This window comes from Rhinatrema bivittatum, chromosome 3, assembly GCF_901001135.1.
Source record: "Rhinatrema bivittatum chromosome 3, aRhiBiv1.1, whole genome shotgun sequence".
NCBI lineage: Eukaryota > Metazoa > Chordata > Amphibia > Gymnophiona > Rhinatrematidae > Rhinatrema > Rhinatrema bivittatum.
The window spans coordinates 259,503,670-259,522,433 of NC_042617.1; the positions used below are offsets into that span (position 1 = coordinate 259,503,670).

The 18,764-nt window shown below is 43.0% G+C and overlaps 1 protein-coding gene across 5 annotated transcripts in view; it reads left to right on the forward strand.

Annotated features, from left to right (window-relative positions):
- LOC115087386 (oocyte zinc finger protein XlCOF6-like) overlaps positions 1–17,922 on the forward strand; it is a 58,125-nt gene extending 40,203 nt beyond the window's left edge. For 2 of the 5 annotated variants that reach the window (XM_029594509.1, XM_029594510.1), the window contains exons 6-10: positions 5,939–6,046; positions 6,524–6,631; positions 13,245–13,373; positions 15,585–15,692; positions 16,154–17,922. In XM_029594509.1, the coding sequence (XP_029450369.1) occupies positions 5,939–6,046; positions 6,524–6,631; positions 13,245–13,373; positions 15,585–15,692; positions 16,154–17,724 (2,024 nt within the window). In that variant the 3' untranslated portion in view covers positions 17,725–17,922. Of the gene's footprint in view, positions 1–5,938; positions 6,047–6,523; positions 6,632–13,244; positions 13,374–15,581; positions 15,693–15,807; positions 15,972–16,153 lie in introns of all 5 variants that reach the window. The other 3 variants (XR_003855509.1, XM_029594511.1, XM_029594512.1) reach the window with 3 other exon arrangements.
- The last annotated feature ends 842 nt before the right edge of the window (positions 17,923–18,764 follow it).

An 18,764-nucleotide genomic window follows, 5' to 3' on the forward strand; every position in this document is an offset into this window, starting at 1 on the left:
CAGTAAACCTGTCTAGACCCACTGATTTCCCCAGTTTTAAACCCTGAATAACTTGATAAACCTCACTGTGGGTAATTTCCCTATTTAATAAATCCCGAGCCTCATCTGGCAAGGAAGGCAATTCTATACACTGCAGATATCTGTCAATATCTTGCTCTTCCACTGTGTCATCAGAGGTGTAAAGCTCCTCATAACATTTTATAAATCAATTGCATATCTCCCCAGCTTCATAGAGAAACGCATCTGTTTGATACTTAATTTTAGTGATAAGGGACGGTGCAGCTCTCTCCTTCAATTTCCTTGTGAGCAGTCTACCGGCTTTATTCCTAAACTTGAATTGCCTTTGTGTGAACATATCCAATTGAATCGTGATCCTGGCTAGATCAAGCACCTGCAGTTCCCCCCTTGCAGTTTCCAGCTCCACTAGCCTGCTAGGATCAGAAGTTTGGTTATGATTTAAAGCTAGTTTAACAATGTGTTGCAGAATATGCAACCTTTTGGCGCTCCTATCTTTTTTAAGATAAGTAGCCTTGGAGATAAGCTTACCCCGCACCACCACCTTCAAGCAGTCTCAAATCGTATCTGGGGATACATCTCTGGTCCTGTTAAGTTCTAAATATTCCCTTATTTTGCCCATGAGAGAACCCGTAAAGGATTTATCATCTAACAGGCTATCATTCAGGCACCAGAAGTGTCTACCATCACCCCTGCTCTTAAACCTTAATGCTAGCCAAACCAAGACATGATCAGACCAAGTTATGGTACCCACCTCGGCCTCAACTGTCAAGTCAACCAGGGATTTGTCGATTAAGAAAAAATCTATACAGGAGTAAGACTGATGGTCATGGGAAAAATAAGTATAATTATGCTGAGTTGGGTTCCTTAAACGCCATATATCTACTAGGCCTCGCTCAGAGATCAAATTTTTAAGGGCCTGTCCATGACCCTTAGATCCCCCTGAACCAGACCCTGTGTTATCAAGATATGGGTATCTCGTGAGGTTAAAATCTCCCCCAACTATAACCTGGCCCTCAGCCCACTCCTCCAGAAGAGTGGAGATGCGTGTAAAGAAGGAACCCTGATCCACATCCAGACCGTATAAATTGAGAAATGTAAACATTTCATTATCAACCATAGCTTTAAGGACGATATATCTGCCCTCTGTATTTCGCAGGACAAACTTAACATCCACCACCAGAGTACATGAGAATAATATACCCACTCCACAGTATTTCTTTTTAATCAGGGCAGATGCCAAGTATTGTTGCAGAAAGGACCTATCCCACAATAAACATTCCATGTGTTTAAGTAAGTGGGTTTCCTTACAAAGGATAACATTAACACATATATCCTATGCCGCTTGAAATAAGTTTCCTCTTGGCTGGGGAATTTAGTCCCTTAGTATTGATAGAAATTATTCGTAGACCCTCCATTGCACAAGAGAAACACTATTTCCTTCCCCTCCCCTCTAAGCACATTGCGCAGAAAGGCAGTGGACCTTCCCACTGAAACATACCCAACCACCAAACCAAGAAAAAACCTTAGCAGCCATTCATACCCACAACCCCAATCCCCCTCCCCTCCCCCATTTCCCCAACCTCACCCAAAAACGATCCACATAGATTACCTCCTTGAGGAATGAGAACATTGTGCCAAAGCCACGCCACACGAACCCCAACCCAACCAGCAAGCAAACAGTATGAAATAAAGAGAGGTACTCTCTTTCTCCCACAAAATGCTAATTAAATCTGACACCTAACTGGACACAGAGACCTTATAGGCCTTATATAAAACAATCTGTATCTCAGAATGATTCGTCGATTCAAGCCATTGGGTCCTTAGAGAAATGTGAACCACCAGAGTGCGTCCGAAGCTGCCTGCCTCCCTTGTCAACTTGTTCCCACCTCAGATTGTCACTTCTCATTCATCCGCTTCCCGCAGCTGGCGCAACAGTATTGGAGGAGAGGATATCCAGACCTGCAGCTCTGCCACTGTAAAACATGAGAAGACCCTCCAGCGATACTGAAGCTCAAGCCAAATGGGAAAAGTCATCTGTACTTCTTGTTATTGCCATGGAGCACAGCCACAACATCTCGGAACTCCCTGCGCTTTTGTATGGTAGAAATTGCCAGGTCCTGATAAATTTCCACTTTGTGGCCCCTCCATATCACGGGCCTTGACTTCCATGCCACCATGGCAACTTCCACTTTTTGGGAAAATCTATGAAAGCAAGCAACTATATCACCGGGAAGGTTATTGCGTGTCGCCCCTAGCACTTTGTGCGCTCTCTCCAGCTTCACCGCAGGAGCCTCCATAGCCTCCGAATCCATACCCAAGACCAGCACACTGTTACTGGTGACCACTTGACGGCAGTCAGTGAATTCGGGACCCTCTGGAATCCCTCTGAAGCTCAGATTCGTTCTGTGGGACCTGTTTTCTAGATCTTCAATTCAACTTAAAATTTCACTGTTAGTTTGTAAGAGTTTATTTTGGGTAAGTTTCCAGCCTGCTAACTGTGAGGCGTGGTCTCCTAGACTCACCTCCATTTTCTTGACCCACCTACCCAGATCAATGATATCGCTCTTCATATCGGCTATCAGGTCACTAATCTCCTTTTTCAGGCCAGCCATGTCGCCTCGCAGAGCTATGAACCAGATCTGAAAATCATCCCGGGTCGGCCCACTGTCTCCTGCACCATCACCGAATTTGCAGCCCAGCTCTGGCGACTCGTGGCCTGACTCTGGAATCACCTAAGGCGCATGCGCAAGGGCCTCCTTTGTACACGTCTTGATGGGAACCTCGGGAGCGTCCCCTCCCGATGATGTCAATTCGCTGCTGTACTTAAACTGACCAGCCCATTGTTTCAACGAGTTAGCAAGGAATTTCTTCGTTGCTGAATCCACTCCATTCTTGGACTTACAGTTCCAGATTGCTCTCTTGGCATGTGGACGCTCTGAGTACCCGCTCCTCGGGGGCTCTTCCGCGTTCCTGGCTATCTGCTCCTCAGAGGGCCTTCCTGCCTTGGACTATTTCCTGACACATTTCTCAGGACACTCTCCTGGAACTTCCTCTTGTGAATACCTCACTACAGACTTCAACGATACCAGCTTTACTGAAGCTTCTCTATGGTGTACCCTGTGCCTCGGGCCTCTACCGTTCCTCTTCAGTAGAAGTTGCTCCAGTACACCCTGTGCTGCAGGGTATTGTCGCACCAACTATAGGATCCACTTGCGGGTTCCTGCACCTCAGACCATCTCTTCATCATCTACAGTACAGACATACTTGGCATACCCCGCTCTGCAGGCCACTACCGGATCTGCACTTCTGAGGTAATCTATACTTGTCTGAAGGGACACAACCGGATCTTCACATCTGTGGTATCACTCTGGGTATACCCCACTGCTCAGAACTGTACTTAATTGCATCTCCTTCTCTGCGGGCTCTGCTTTTCCTTCCTTCATAATAAAGTCTCTATCATACAGCTGTGTCCTACGCAACTGAGACCACGCCTACTGACGGTGAGGCTCACAGGGCTCTTTCCTGTGGGCGGAGACACCTCTCATCTCGGCCCAGGGTTCACATCCTTACAAAAACACGATCTACCTGGTCCGAAGTGAGCAGTGCTGGATCTATTTATTAAATTTGTTGCATCTGCACTGCATGGCTTCACCGAATGGTAAATCTGAACCATAAAACTGAATGGTTGATCTTTTATTTATTTTTATATTCCTTTCTGTATATTGTTTGGTATTCACTCTGCTGTTCTGTTGTCTCATTCATAGAAATGCCTGTTATCTATTCATTTCATTGTAGGCTTCTGTCTCCCTTTTTTACTTCACCACCTTGGATTGGTTGATTCAGGTCATGTGACGTTTTGGCGCTGTTTTTAAAGTGTTCCACAGGTTTAAAAGGACTGTATTTGCCTCTGTGCAGATTTAGATGCCTTGTTTTTCTGATATCATTCTTTAAAGCTACTGCCTGCTAGGTATTGTTATCTATTTTATTTATTGCCTGGTCTATCTTGCTTTTGTTTGGATCTGTCTTTTGATTATTGTGTTTTATTTTCAGATTGTTGTTCTTCTCATTGCTGCCACAGCAAAACATGGTCCTCATTGGAGGACTCTGATCTGACTTATTTTGGGAAGGAATCGAGCAGATCTGGCTGCTATTAAATGATATACTGCACCTTAAGGGTTTTGGACAGTCACTTTATACATTTCCACACACAACTTTTTTTAGTTTTTAATTATTTTCTATGAGGCATGCAGTGCTGGCAGCCAGAGCGGGGTCGGCTGTCTGTTTTCTGAAAGAGACTTAAAGGAAAGAAAGCAGGAATGACCACGCTGACAGCAGTGGAAAGTGGGAGTGAGGCAGGATGGCTCACAATCGGGCTGATGCAGTAAAATGCGCTCAGGCTGAGCGCACCGTTAGCCCCCATTTGGACGCGCGTTTTCGACGCGCTATTTTTACCCCTTATACAGTAACGGGGGTAACAAGCCCCTGAGCCTGGCCTGTTGCCAATGCTGCTCCTGCCTCAGGCCCCTCTAGGGGTTTACACATGCTGAATGCGTCCCTCTTAAAGGGCCTGCAGTGGGAAAACCCCAGAAGCGCCTGAAGATGATGTCACCCACTGGGGCCCATAAGAAACTGCTTCGGCAGGCCCTCCTCTACTCAGCAATAGGTCGTCTCTCTTGAGAAGTGCTTTACCTCTGTGTTCCTGGATCCTGATCCTTGCTTCCTGGTTACTGATTCCACTGTGTGTCCTTGAGTTCCTGGGTCCTGGGCAATCTGGTTTCTCTTCTGAGTTCTTGTCTTTGTGGTCAGTCTTCCCTTCATGTGTCTTCAGCATCTCATCTTGCTCCTGTAGTTTCTCGTCCTTCTTCCTCCTCTTCATTCCTCGTCTTGTCAGTTTGAACTTCTGGCTTTGACCTTGGATTGGACCTTGTTGCTGCTTGACCTCCCCCTGTCTGACCACTGCATGCTTACCGTTATGCTTCAACTCTACCTGCCTTGACCACTGCATGCACCATGACACTGAGTGAACTCCGCCACCTCTGACCACAACCTGAACTTTCCTCCGCTTGCCTGCTGCCTGTCCCGACCACTGCTTGTCCTGACTCCACTTTCTTCCATGCTGGCCTGCAACCTCTTCTACGTGATGGATCTTCACCTCCACAGAGGCCTGTGCCTAAGTCCAGCCAGCCCTGGCACCGGAGGGCTCAATCTAAGGGGAACGAGGGCTGTTATTGGTAAACATCCAGTTAGGCCTCTATTCCAGCCAGCATCGCCTGCCAATAGTGGGACCTGCAGGTTGCACCAACTCCACCTCGGCCTAAGGGTTCACCGCCACAACACCTCTCTCTGGCTGCCAGCACTGCATGGCTCACTGAAAATAAATAAAAACTAAAATAACGGTGCTTCCTTAGATTACTGCTGAGTACCCTTTCACCTTATTGCATGACCCTCGTTCCAGAGCCTCTTTTCTAGAGATGTGAATCGTGTGATCGGTCGTCTTAACGATCGATTTTGGCTGGTGGGGGGGGAGGGAATCGGATCGTCGCCGTTTTGTTTTTTTAAATATCGTGTAAATCATAAATCGGGGGAGGGCGGGAAAACCGACACACTAAAACAACCCTAAAACCCACACTCCTTTGTCAGGTGGATCCCATCTTAGGAAGGGAGGCAGCAGCAGGAGGAAGGATCCAATTGCAAACAACATATTCTGCTACAATTTTCTTTATTATAGTATTATGGGAACCTGCGTACATTTCTTGTCACAGTTCCTTTTCATCACTGCAGAGGATTCTTAACTCATTCCACTTATATTTTCAGAGCTCACAGGATTTCCATCATCTCACTTTTAGCCAAGCATTGCCTTTCTTAAATCAATATCTAAAACTATTTAAAAGCTAAATGTATTTTGCCATTTTTCTAACAGGCAGCCAAGGTTACAATCCTGATTCCACAGTAGAGATCCTAAAAATGGAAGAGCTTAATGTCAGAGACCTGCTGGAGGGAGGGGAGGAGGATACTGATATCAAGAACGGTGAGCAAAAATATTAATTAATAATAAACTACTTGCTATGTGTTGAGGAGTATTTCAAATTGTATACACACAGGATAAATCTTATTATTTGTTTTAGTTAGACATTTATTTCTAAGTCATTAGAATTCAGTTGCTATAAGCTGAGAGATCTAAGGTTCAGGGATCTAGGTCCAGTATGAAATCTAGTTCCAGAGTTTTTTGTTTAGTGAATGTAATCAGAGTGAAGGGAAATTCAGCAGAGACTGAAGGTGAGGATGAGATGCACAGAACCATCAGGATGAGTTCAGACATGGTCTGTTCAAGTGCTATTGCCCACCTATGCCAGTCTGTAAGCAACAACATCACTTCCTGTTATATGTCAGATGGAGACTTAACCAAGCAAATGTCCTCACAGGATCATATGAGATATTTCCCTATATATTTGTCCTTTACCATAGCTGTAAAATTAATGATCATTCTCCTATTTTTATCAAACAGACGATGGATTCAGGAATAATAGTGAGAGTCAGAGAAAGTGTGATGGGCAGCAGAGGGAAGAATGGACATACGGAGACAGCCGAGATCCTTCAGCTGACTGTGAAAGAGGTATCTATCCCAGGGTGGAAGAAAAAGCTCAAAAAGGAGCAAGATCCAACACGAACTGAAGGAGAAAGTCCAACCACTGGCCAAATGTTGCACCAAGTCAGAGACTCAGTGAAGGAGAGAAACCATATAACAGTGTTGATACTTTAAAAAACTTCACCACAAACACAAATTCTGTGGGGCAGCATGAAATTATAGAAAGTGGAAACAAATTCACTGAGAGGTCAAGTCACAGTTGTATCCAATGTAGAAGGGAAAAACAATTTACATGTACTGAATACGAGAAAAGAACCCCAAAGAAACAAATTGTTATGCCGGTCAGTCGCAGACGGCTGTGACCGCGAGTACTCACTGCTTGCTCTACACTCCTGCCCTCCCCGGGTCTGCTGCGGGCCTCCTCCTACTCCAATGTTGGGCCCTCCTAGGCGCGCGCACACACGCGTCACAAGTCCCGCCTTTGAAGCCGCTTTGGCGGGAACCTCAGGGGCGTCCTCGTTTGATGATGTCATCGGACTCCTGTACTTAAACTCCATCTTCGCCCTCAGCAAGCAGACTTGGCAACAAGTTCCGTACGAGTCCTACGCCTGCCTCTTGTTCCTGAGACGTCGCTTCCTGCCTGCATCTTGGACCCTGTCTGGCACCCACTCTTCAGGGGTCAGTGTGCGCTCCTATGGGGACCCGCTCCCCTGGCCTACCCCGCTCCTTGGGCTGGCACCGCGCTTCTTGGGACCTATCCGGCTACCACCTCTATCACTCAGGTCTCCCTTGGAACTACTGCAACGACTAGTGAGTCCTTGGCTGGCCTTCCCCGCTTCTCGGGGTTGCACCTGTGCTATTCAAGACTGTCTGCACTCTCCTACTCCTCGGGCTGCACTTACCATTTCAGAGACTACCTTGAGCTCCCCCGCTCCTCTGGGCCTGCTTCAGTATATACTACCACTGCCAGCTGTCCCGCTCTACGGGCCTGCTTCTCTACTGCTCAGCCGGCTCTCCTCCGATCTCCGGGTACCTGTCTACGTGAGCTGCTGGGATCGGGCTCGGGCTTCCCTGCCTTGTGGGTTAGCCTACACTCTCCTGTCTATGCCCATTACGCTGCAGCTCCACCCCTCGGGGCTGTCCTACCGGAGAATCTCCTGTACGGCTATTCCTGTATCCACCATTCCACGGTCTGCCTGTCGCCCTCTCTCTTCAGACTCTCCAAGCACTGTCTACAGTCTGCTACCCTAAGGGGGTCACCTCCTGGTCTCTGGGGATCTCCCTACTACTGTGTCCAGAGCTTCCCGCTATTCCAACACCTTGCTGCTGACGGTGCGGACCTGTGGGGCTCTTCCCCACGGGCTGTATCAACTCGCACCTCGGGCCAAGGGTCCACACAAACACACCAATCATAACACAAATCCTATACAGAAAGGTTCACTTGCAAAAGAAAGCATTAAAAACTACTCAGTGTGAAAAATACTTTTCATGCTGAACTGAGCTGAAAAGGCATATAAGAATTCTCTCAGGAGGAAGATCATTTCAATGTTTTGAATGGGAAAATGTTTACTAGGGATCAAATGTGACTGAACACGAAAATATCCATAGGTGAAATTAACCTTTTAAATGTACGTATTATGAACAATGTTTTACATATTGTATAAAGAACAGCTTACAGTTCATTAGAAATTTCATAAGGGACATAAATGTTCAGAATGTGCTAAAAACTTTAGTCACACATATGAGCTAAGAAGACATGAAAAGACCCATATGGGTGAGAAACTATCTAAATGTTCTGAATGTGATAAACATATCAATCCAAAGACAACCTGAGACTGCATGAAATGACCCACATGGGAGAGAAAGGAGAAAAAACTAAAGGTGGCTGAGAAACCAGGGAGCACTGCAGCAAAGATGGCCGAGAGGTCAGGGAGCATCGCAGCAAAGATGGCCAAGAGGCCAGGATGCACCACAACAAAGATGGCCAAGAGGCCAGGAAGCACTGCAATAAAAGTGGCTGGGCAATCAAGAAGTGTCAAAAAAATGGCACAGCTTGCCCATTGGAAACTGTGCAAATGTTATAACATATCTGTAACAGAAAAACATTGAGAACACAACCCTAACATAATTAAAGCGAATGAAGAAATGTGATCACCTGTGACCTTCCTATTCACACCGATAAGAAGGTCAATACTAGAAAACCAGACATTATGTATGGTAAAGGAGAAAAACACAAGAATAGCATTGCTGATAGAGGGGTCAGTATCTAGCGACTATTCTGTAGACTGTCATGAAGAAAGCGAAGAATCTTAAGTACCAAGAGATGCAATCATAGATCTGGAAAATGTGGCAGAAAGATACAGAAACCATCTCAGTTATATTGGATGCCACGGGCCTGATCATGAAGAATTTCCAAGCGTACTTTGATATGTTGCTTTAAATATTATACCCTATGAACTCCAGAAGGAGGCTTTTTTGGCACAATGCAAATATTAAGAAGTGCATTAGTAGAAAATATGAGAATTGAGATCATTCCCAACACCTCCTGACTTACAAATGAAGTTCAATCCTGTCAGGGTATGCAAAAAAACAAACCCATTTGGAGTCACTGCCCCCCCCCCCCCCCAAAGAGAAACAATTTCTTCATATAAGCAGCATGCAAAGCTATAAAAAGATGCACACAGCCTGATTCAGCTGTACCACCATTCTCTGGCCAGTGGTTTGTACTCTCCCCTGTAAAGTTCCATATGACCAGGCAAACACTCAAGCCCCTGCCCCCCTCTTTTCTCATCCCTGATATCCCCTATCTGCCCTTACTCTTGAGCTCTGTGTCTGTCCCAGCTGTATGTAAATTCTTTCATTGTCTTTGTTGCCATGGATTCTGTCAGGAGGAGACTCCGGGCATCTACCACGCTCTCTGAAAAGAAGTGTTTTCTCATGTTTCTGCTGAATCTTCCTATTTGCAACTTCGTAATATGACCCTTTGTCCATGAATTTCCTTTTCTTTGAAATACTTCACCTTCCCATATTTTATTGAAGGCTACATGTAAATACAGAATGATAATTTTCAACTCAGGTGCTAAATTAAGTGGTCTAGCCTGGTGATAGTACCTGCCTAGTTGTACAATAAGTTTCAGATCCAGTGGTTGTACCCTTCTCTCTGAGCTGGAGGGTGGCCATTTTGTGCCATTGTTGTTATTTTCTCCCACTCTCTTTTCTAAGGATTCCCTGGCTCTGGTGCCTTCCAGTGGGGACTGAAAACGTTTCCCACCTTGTCTCATAGAATCATGTGCAGAATACAGATTTCCAGTTGGTGGCACTAAGCAGTAGCAGCTGGATAAAAATACTGTGGCAGTTGGATAAAATACTAGTTTAATCAATAAACTAGTCTTGGCAGAAATGTTCATAGTCTTTGCTATCCACATCCAGTGGTCTAGATGGGAGGGTGTCCAGATTATAGTGCTTGAATGAAAGAGGATTATCAAGCCAAATAATTGTAAAACATTTTTTATGATAAAATGCATAAATGTATAGCGCTAAAATATACAGTGCTACAGTGCTCTGGTGTGACTACAGTATACTGATTTGGGGCTCTTAGCTTCTCGTGACTTATGCCATAGGCTTCTTTCTTATTTTCCACAAAATTTGTTTCACTTATAGATTTTTATTTTCTTTAGATATCCTGGAGCAGTGGTTCTCAACCTTTTTTTGGCCGGGACACACCTGACAGATGGTTCTCACATGCGTGACACACTGAACATGTGACCATCACGGGGCTAAATGTAAACATGCACTCTGCATCCACAGGACTCCCCTCAACCCCCAGCAATGAGTGCAGAGCAGATCTAGGGCATTACCCTGTACAACTCGCCATACAAAAAAGATATTCTGGTTCTGATGACATCTCAGTAAAAGCAAAACAAACTCCCTTTACTACCGGGCACAATAGCCTTCCTTATGAAAAGACAGTAATTTACCACTAATGCATATCCTATTGAGAAAATACAACAAATAAGAATGATACAAATGCCTACATGCTAGTTAAATACCTCACCTCGGTCACACACCCTTCACCAAGTACAGAAAAAACACAAATTATAAATTTGGAGACAGAAACTGGAATGGAAAACCAAAAAATCCACTCTGCATGCAGTGCGAACCTGGAGAAATGGAAAGAGAAATATAGCACCTAACAGACTCTCAGGATTTGCAATAATGCACACAAACTAACCTGCACAAAGTTACACCTGTATTATGGAACACACTCAAACAGTAACAACCCTATCTAAGAAATATAACTATTAAAACAGGCCCTAAACACTAATACATTTCCTATTGGGAAAATAGAATAAGCCAAGCTGCTATAGAGCCCCACACAGAAATAATTGTAAAGCTATACTAAAAATGTTACAAAACAACTGCTGAACAGAATAATATCCAACAATTAAAAACTCATAAAAATGATTAAAAATGTCCAAATATCAATAAAATATTTCAAAACAGCAGACCGCATAATACCCAATAATTAAAATGGCAGTCAAATCAAGAAAAATAAATTTTAAAAGCCACCTTTACTTACCCTCTCCAGCAACTCTTCAACTCCTTTCCCTTACAGGCCAATAGCACTCAAGCAGCAAGGGCTGCTGAAGCTCTGTCCTTACAGTCCTCTTCCTTAGCACCCACAACCAGTCACTCACACACACACCCCCAATTAGATCCCACGATCAGTCTCAGTCTCTCTCATCTTCCTGACCAGTCTCTCTCTCACATACGCACTCTAGTCATCTTCCTGACCAGTCTCTCTCTCTCACACCAAAACACATCACCTCCTTGACCAGTCTCTCTCTCAATCATACTCATGCTCTCATATATACAAGCTCTCGATTACACACAAATGCTCTCGCACCCATTCACACCAGCTCTCACCCAGGCACCGATTCACACCCACAAGCTCTCATTCAGGCTTCCATTCACACCCACACACACACAAGCTGTCACCCAAGCACCCATTCACACCAGCTCTCACCCAGGCTTCCATTCACACCCACAGACACAAGTTCTCACCCATGCATCCATTCACACCCACAGACACAAGCTCTCACTTAGGCACCCATTCACACCCTCAGACACAAGCTCTCACCCAGGCACCCATTCACACCCTCAGACACACGCTCTCACCCAGGCACCCATTCACACACAGACACACAAGCTCTCACCCAGGCACTCATTCATACCCACAAGCACAAACTCTTACCAAAAAGTCTTCCTTCACTGCAGAGATGGTGGGCTCCAGTTCCGCTGCGGCTTTCCTCTGGCGGGCCTTCTTTTTTCACCACCATGGGGATGGGCTCCTGTGGTGACCTCGGTTGGGGTTGGGTTTCCTCTTCACCGCCACGGGGATGGGCTCCTGTGGTGGCCTCGGTTGGGGTCAGGTTTTCCTCTTCACCGCCACGGGGATGGGCTCCTGTGGTGGCCTTGCTTGGTCAGGGTCGGGTTTTCCTCTTCACTGCCACGGGGATGAGCTCCCGTGGCGGCTTTGCTTCATAGGGGCCGGGTTTTCCTCTTCGCTGCCACAGGGCGGCCTTGCTTCATCGGGATTCGACACTGCCATTCCTCCCACCCCACCCCCGGGCTATGCAATGCCTGCCTCACCGGCCAATCAAAGGCTTCCTCCCTTCTTTCTACTCCCACTGGCAGGTAGAAGGGAGGAGGCTTCCGATTGGCCTGTGCGGGGGCAGGCAGAATGAAGGAGAATTCCCATTGGGCAGTGGGGGTAGGAAGAAAGGAGGCTTCCAATTGGCCAGTGGGAGGCTGGAAAAAAGGAGAAGGAAAGTACAATGGGGCTGTGGGACACCGGGAGACGCAACACACCTGCTGGTGTTTGGCGACACACTGGTTGGGAAGCACTGTTCTGGAGGTAAATGTTCAGTAGACCGTTTAGTGGACAAGTTATACGGCTCAAGTTAGCCAGAAAATTTGTCATGTAGATAACTTGTCATGTATATTCTACAGGATAAACTCCCGATGAATATACTGGTTTAATGTTATCCAGATAAGAAGCTGAATATGTCCCATTAGCCATTTAGACAGTTAATCTTGTGAGTTATCTGTTTAAATGGCTTTGAATATTGATCTCAAGGTGCTTATCTTGTGTTCTACAGACACTGCCTTTATTTTACACCTCATCCCCTAGATTTTCATATTTCATTTTAATTTTGATGTATATTTCTACTGAATATTCAGATAACCAGACCTGTTTGTGGTTGCTCGCCCTTGTGTTAAAACAATTCGAATACTGCTAGAATGAATTTCTGATGATGAACAACAAGACTGTGCTGAGAATGGTTGGGGGGGAGGACAAACAGGGGGCAACTGCCCTGGGCCCCACACTATGGTAGTCCCATCCCTAATACTATAATTTCAGCAAATCCAGGGCTCTGCTGCAGTTGATTTGTTCTGGACCCCATATCCTCATAAGATCAGTCCTGATGAACAGCACAACAGCAGTTGCTCTCTTACTAGTTTTGGACTGATGGCAGCGTTCATGAAAACAGCGTAATTCTGAGCTCACTTGAATTGATAGTAGAGGCTATGGAGCAACTTTTGTAAACTTAATTACAACTATTCTTTCCCATAACAGGGTCCCCTAATGTTAGATCTGACCTTTTAATCAGATTTAAGGAAGAAGAATTCAGGATTGAGCCCCAGGAATGTGAGGAGCAAGGAGTCCTGCCCATCACAGGCACATGTGAGGAACTGAAGGAAGCAGGTGATGTAGTGTGGAGTAAAGCTAGTGATGAGCTGATCCAAACATTTCTTACAAGAGATGCCCCCCAAAGACCACACACAGCAAGAATAAAATTCCATGACTTTCCAACCTTTGTTTTGTGGATAATTCTTTGTTCTTTTCTATTATTATTATTATTATTATTATTTACCTGCTATTAATTAAGCTGACTTAGAAAATAGCCACTGCTATTATTAGCAACAGTAGCATGGAATAGACTTAGTTTTTGGGTACTTGCCAGGTTCTTATGGCCTGGATTGACCACTGTTGGAAACAGGATGCTGGGCTTGATGGGCCCTTGGTCTGACCCAGTATGGCATGTTCTTATGTTCTTATATATAGTTTTTTTTCTTTCATTTTCAGGTTTCTCTCATTTTAATATACACTCTCTCTTCCCAATGATATACACTTTCTCTTCTCTTTTCTTCTCTCCAATCATTTATTCTCCTCTCTTCTGTGGTGTCTCTGTATAAACTTGGTTTACTCTTTCCCTTCCCTTTTTCTTCTTTCATCACCCCCATTACTCATCCATCATGAAATGTTCCATCCTTCCTTCAATCTACCACTATTCCTTTTCCTTTTTTTTTTTTTTAATTTTGTTTTTATTGAATTTTAAACATATTAACAGAAATAGAATATTTTCAGAATTGAAATACAGATCTTGGCAGAAATCCCTTAAAGAAAACAAAGATGTTCTGTAATTATGTTATCCATTCATCCAAGGAAATATGGGGAAACCAAGAAGTAAAAGAAGCAGTTATACAAAAGGAAAAGTAAACAAGTATCAATACAAATGCTGTGTAGTTCACTCCGCACTACTTAACTATACCGACCCACAGTGGTGATTCCTAGGAATAAATAAGAAAGTAATTGATCGGGGGTCATTAAATGCATACTTAGAATCTTTATACACAATCGTACATCTACAAGGAAATCGTAGTATGAATTTTGCCCCTCTAGCAGTTACCACCTCCCTCATTGCAATGAATCATACTGGCAGCAGTTGAGAAGAAGGTGACCTCCCACTGGCAGTAGCAGCTGGTGGGGGCAATGGGTATAACCGTGCTGGCAGCACAGTGGCGGATTCCCGAGGAAGACCGGCCCGGGGTTTCGCTGCCCAGGCCAGCCCAGAACGCATCACGTGGTCTGCCGAGCGCGGCTCCGTCACGGCCGCGCACGGCAGACCGACCGGCCAATCCGCCCCTGTGGCAGCACTTAGGTTGGAGGAATATGGGAAGACTGCCTCACTTCCATCACCACCGCAGCAGCAGCAGGATGGAGAGCAATGGGATTCCACAGTAAAAGGAATATTCTTACAGCTATAGTATTGTGATAAACTGGGTGCCCTGCAGGCAATAGTATTTTTTTTTTTTACAGCAGTGTAACTGAGCATTCATAGCTTCTTCCCCCAGGATATGATAAGATCGATATTCAGACATAGCTTGCCTCAGTAAGTTAACTGGATAAGACTGGGTAAGTAAGTGGTGTGGCCATGCTGCTTGAATATACCCAGATAGGTTTAAAGCTAGCAGGATAAGATAACCAGCTAACTTTAGACCTGCTTAATAGCAAGTCTGAAGTTAGCTAGCTACCTTAGCTAGATAAGGGGGTAATTTTCAAAAGGATTTACATGTGTAAATATAACTACTATTGTAGCACTTTTCAAAAGCTGTTTACTCATATAAAGTGCACTTAAGCAGGTAAATCCTATGAACAATTCAATGGCATATATTGTAGCAGTTTTCCAAAGCCCACCTACACGGGGAAAGTGCATATATATGTATAAAACCTATTTTTAAGCATGTCAACGCTTTGACAGTCAGGCCCTCTGTTTGAATATCACTACTTATCTAGCTAAGGGGGTCATTTGCTAAGCATTTTTCCCATAGACACAGAATGGGAAAAAACCTTTAGTAAATCAGGCCCTTAGTTAGTCGGATAAGTAGCTCCTCCCAGTTATGCCCCCAGAATGCCTCTTTTTTTTTTTTTTTTTTTTTTTAATCTGGCTAGATTTTAGCCAGATAAGAGGCTGAATATATCAAAACCTGCCAGTTAGAGGGATAATAACTTTTGGATCTAAGTCTAGAAACTCATAGGATTTCCATCATCTCATTTTTAATCAATTGTTGCTTTTCTTAAGTCAAAATCTAAAACTGCTTAAAAGCTGAAGATATTTTTCCATGTTTCAAGTAGGCAGCCGAAGTTGCAATCCTGGCCTTATAATAGATAATCTGAAAATGGAAGAGCTTCATGTCAGTGACCAACGGAAGGGAAGAGAGGAAGAGACTGATACCAAGAGTGGTGAGCAAAAAATTCCTTTATAATAAACTAATTGCTTTGATTTGTGGAAGACTTCACACTTAAAGGCTGAATCTTACTACTTGCTTTCAGTTAAATTATTTAAGTAATTTTTTAGGATTCAGCTGCTTTAAGATGGCAGGTCTGAGGTTCAGGGATCCAGGTCCAGAATGAATCCCGAGTCTCCAGCAGAGCAGTTCAGTGATCACAGTGAAGGGAAACACTGCAGAGACTGGAGGTGAAGATGAGGTGCACAGAATCAGCAGAATGAGATGAGACAAGGTCTGTTTCCCTCTGTTCATATACTGTTGCCCAGCGTTGTTGTCAGGAAGTGATGTTGTTTGTGTTAGATGGAGACTTAGCTAAGCATAGACCATTAAGGAATCATATGGGGATATTTCCTTACATATTCCTTTCCCCGAAGCTGTAAAATTAAGGAGTCTATTCTTACTTTTATCCAACAGATGATGGATTCTGGAACAATAGTGAGAGACATAGAATGTGGAATGGACAGCAGGGGGAGAAATGGACACACAGAGACCACGCCAGAGAGAGCCCAGATCCTTCAGCTGATTGGGAAGGAGGTATCGAAGTAACACCATCCAGGGTGAATGAGAGTGCACAAATAGGAGAGAGACCAAACACATGTATTGAGCAGGAGAGGAACTCCAAACTGTGCTCAAAGCTTGTAGAAACTCAGAGCCTCAGTGAAGGAAAGAGATCATTTCAAAATTCTGATACTTGGGAAAGCTTCACCAGAATCTCTCATTTTATTGAGCACCAAGAAAAAACTGAATGTGGGAACAACTTACCTGAGAATTCAAGTCACACATGTATCCAAGAATGTCCTAGAAGTGAGACGAAATTTACATGTACTGAAGATGAGCAAAGAACTCCTAAGAGAACAAATCTTATAGCACATAGAAAAGTTCACAAGCAAAAGAAATCATTAAAGTGCACTCAGTGTGAAAAATATTTTGATTGCAAATCACAGCTTAAGATTCATCTGATAATACATATAGGAGAGAAACATTTAAAATGTAATGAAACTGAAAAAGATTTTTCTCTGATGTCAAACAGTACAGATAAAATACTTCCCTTAGGAGAAAATCAGTTTAAATGTTCAGAATGTGATAAATGTTTTGGTCATAGAGGCAGTCTGAGAAGACATGAATGGGTGCATACTGGAGAAAAACCATTTAAATGTTCTGAATGTGATAAATGTTTCCGCTATAGAGGTGACCTTAGAAAACATGAGATAACCCACATAGAAAAGAAACCATTTAAGTGTTCTGAATGTGATAAATGTTTCAGTTACAGGTGTGACCTTAAAAAACATGAAAAGATACACACTGGAGAAAAACCATTTAAATGTTCTGAATGTGATAAATGTTTTGGTTATAGAGGAGAGCTACGCAAACATGAAATGAGGCACATGAGACAGACAACATTTAAATGTTTGGAATGTGATAAATATTTTAATTATAGAGGCAAGCTAAAAAAACATGAAATGACCCACATGGGACAAAAACCTTTTAAATGTTCAGCATGTGATAAATGTTTCAGTCATAGAGGTGATCTGAGAAAACATGAAATCACTCACATTGGAAAGAAAAGATTTAAGTGTTCTGAATGTGATAAATTATTCCATCATAGACAAGACTTGAGAAATCATGAAAGGAAACACACAGGAGAAAAACCCTTTAAATGTTCTGAATGTGATAAATGTTTCAGACAGAGAAGCAACCTAAAAAATCATGAAAGAACACACACAGGAGAGAAACCATATAAATGTACTGAATGTAATAAGTCATTCAGTCAGAAAGGCAACCTAAAGCAACATGAAATGACACACAGAGGAGTTAAACCATTTCAGTGTTCTGAATGTGACAAATGTTTCAACCAGAGAGGCAACTTAAGGCAACATGAAATGATCCATAAAGGGGAGAAACCATTTCAGTGTACTGAATGTGATAAAAGGTTCAGAAGCATGGGCATCCTAAAACAACATGAAAGGATACACACTAGAGATTGATATTATATCCAACATAATCTGGCTAATAAGTGAGGTTTGTTTGTTTGTAATGTTATGTGCAAAAGAAATTGATTTCGAGCACTACCCCTGAAAGGATATAACAAGAAATAAAAGAAATAAGAAATATCCAAAACATCAGATTGAAGTACGTTGCAATAACACAAGATTTTAAATTAACATGCTTAAATAAATTTAAAATAACAGAAGTAGTAGAAAAGGTGAAGAGAAAAAATAAAAATGAGATGCATCACAATAACTCCAGAAAATACAGGGCAAAAACCAGAAAGATCCGGGCAATAATTTATTCAGAAATAAGTATGAATCTGAAAGGTCACGTATTACATAAAAAAAATACATTTTTTAAGAACAAGAAACCATAAAATGACAAAACAAAAGTGAGAAACCAAAACATCCCTCTGCTACTCTGGTATACTCAAAAGGGTAAAAGCAAAATCTTAGCACTCCAAAAAACACTTGTAACATGAGATGTGTGTCTCAAAAAAATCAATTTTCAAAACAAATATTCACAAAAATTGTCCTTATAAGAAACTGTATCTTAGTTATAACTACAACACTTTTAATATCATACTTATCTCAAGTGCTGGTTACTGTATATCATAACCACATCATATCTTGGATCTATAACTACCATTTAGTCTGTGAATACCTCCCTGAAGAAGCCTGATAGCAAAATATGACTGTGTATGGGGTAGAATTATCCTGCTCCTCAGAGGACTAACTGGAAATGTTACTATTTTTGAAGATGGAGTGAGTCATTATGAACATGTACTACTTGAGATAAGTGTGATATTGAACATATTTTGGCTATAACTAATGTACAATTTCTTAAAAGGACAGTTTTTGTGAATATTTGTTTTGTTATTCTTTTGGTTTTCATTTTTTTAATTTTTTGTTTTTTCATTCTTAAAAAAATTTATTTTTAGGTAATAAGTGATCTTTGGGGCTGATATATATTTATGCATCACACTAAAACATTTAGAGAGAGTCCAAAGTAGCTTTACAGAGAATTGGGAAGAGTA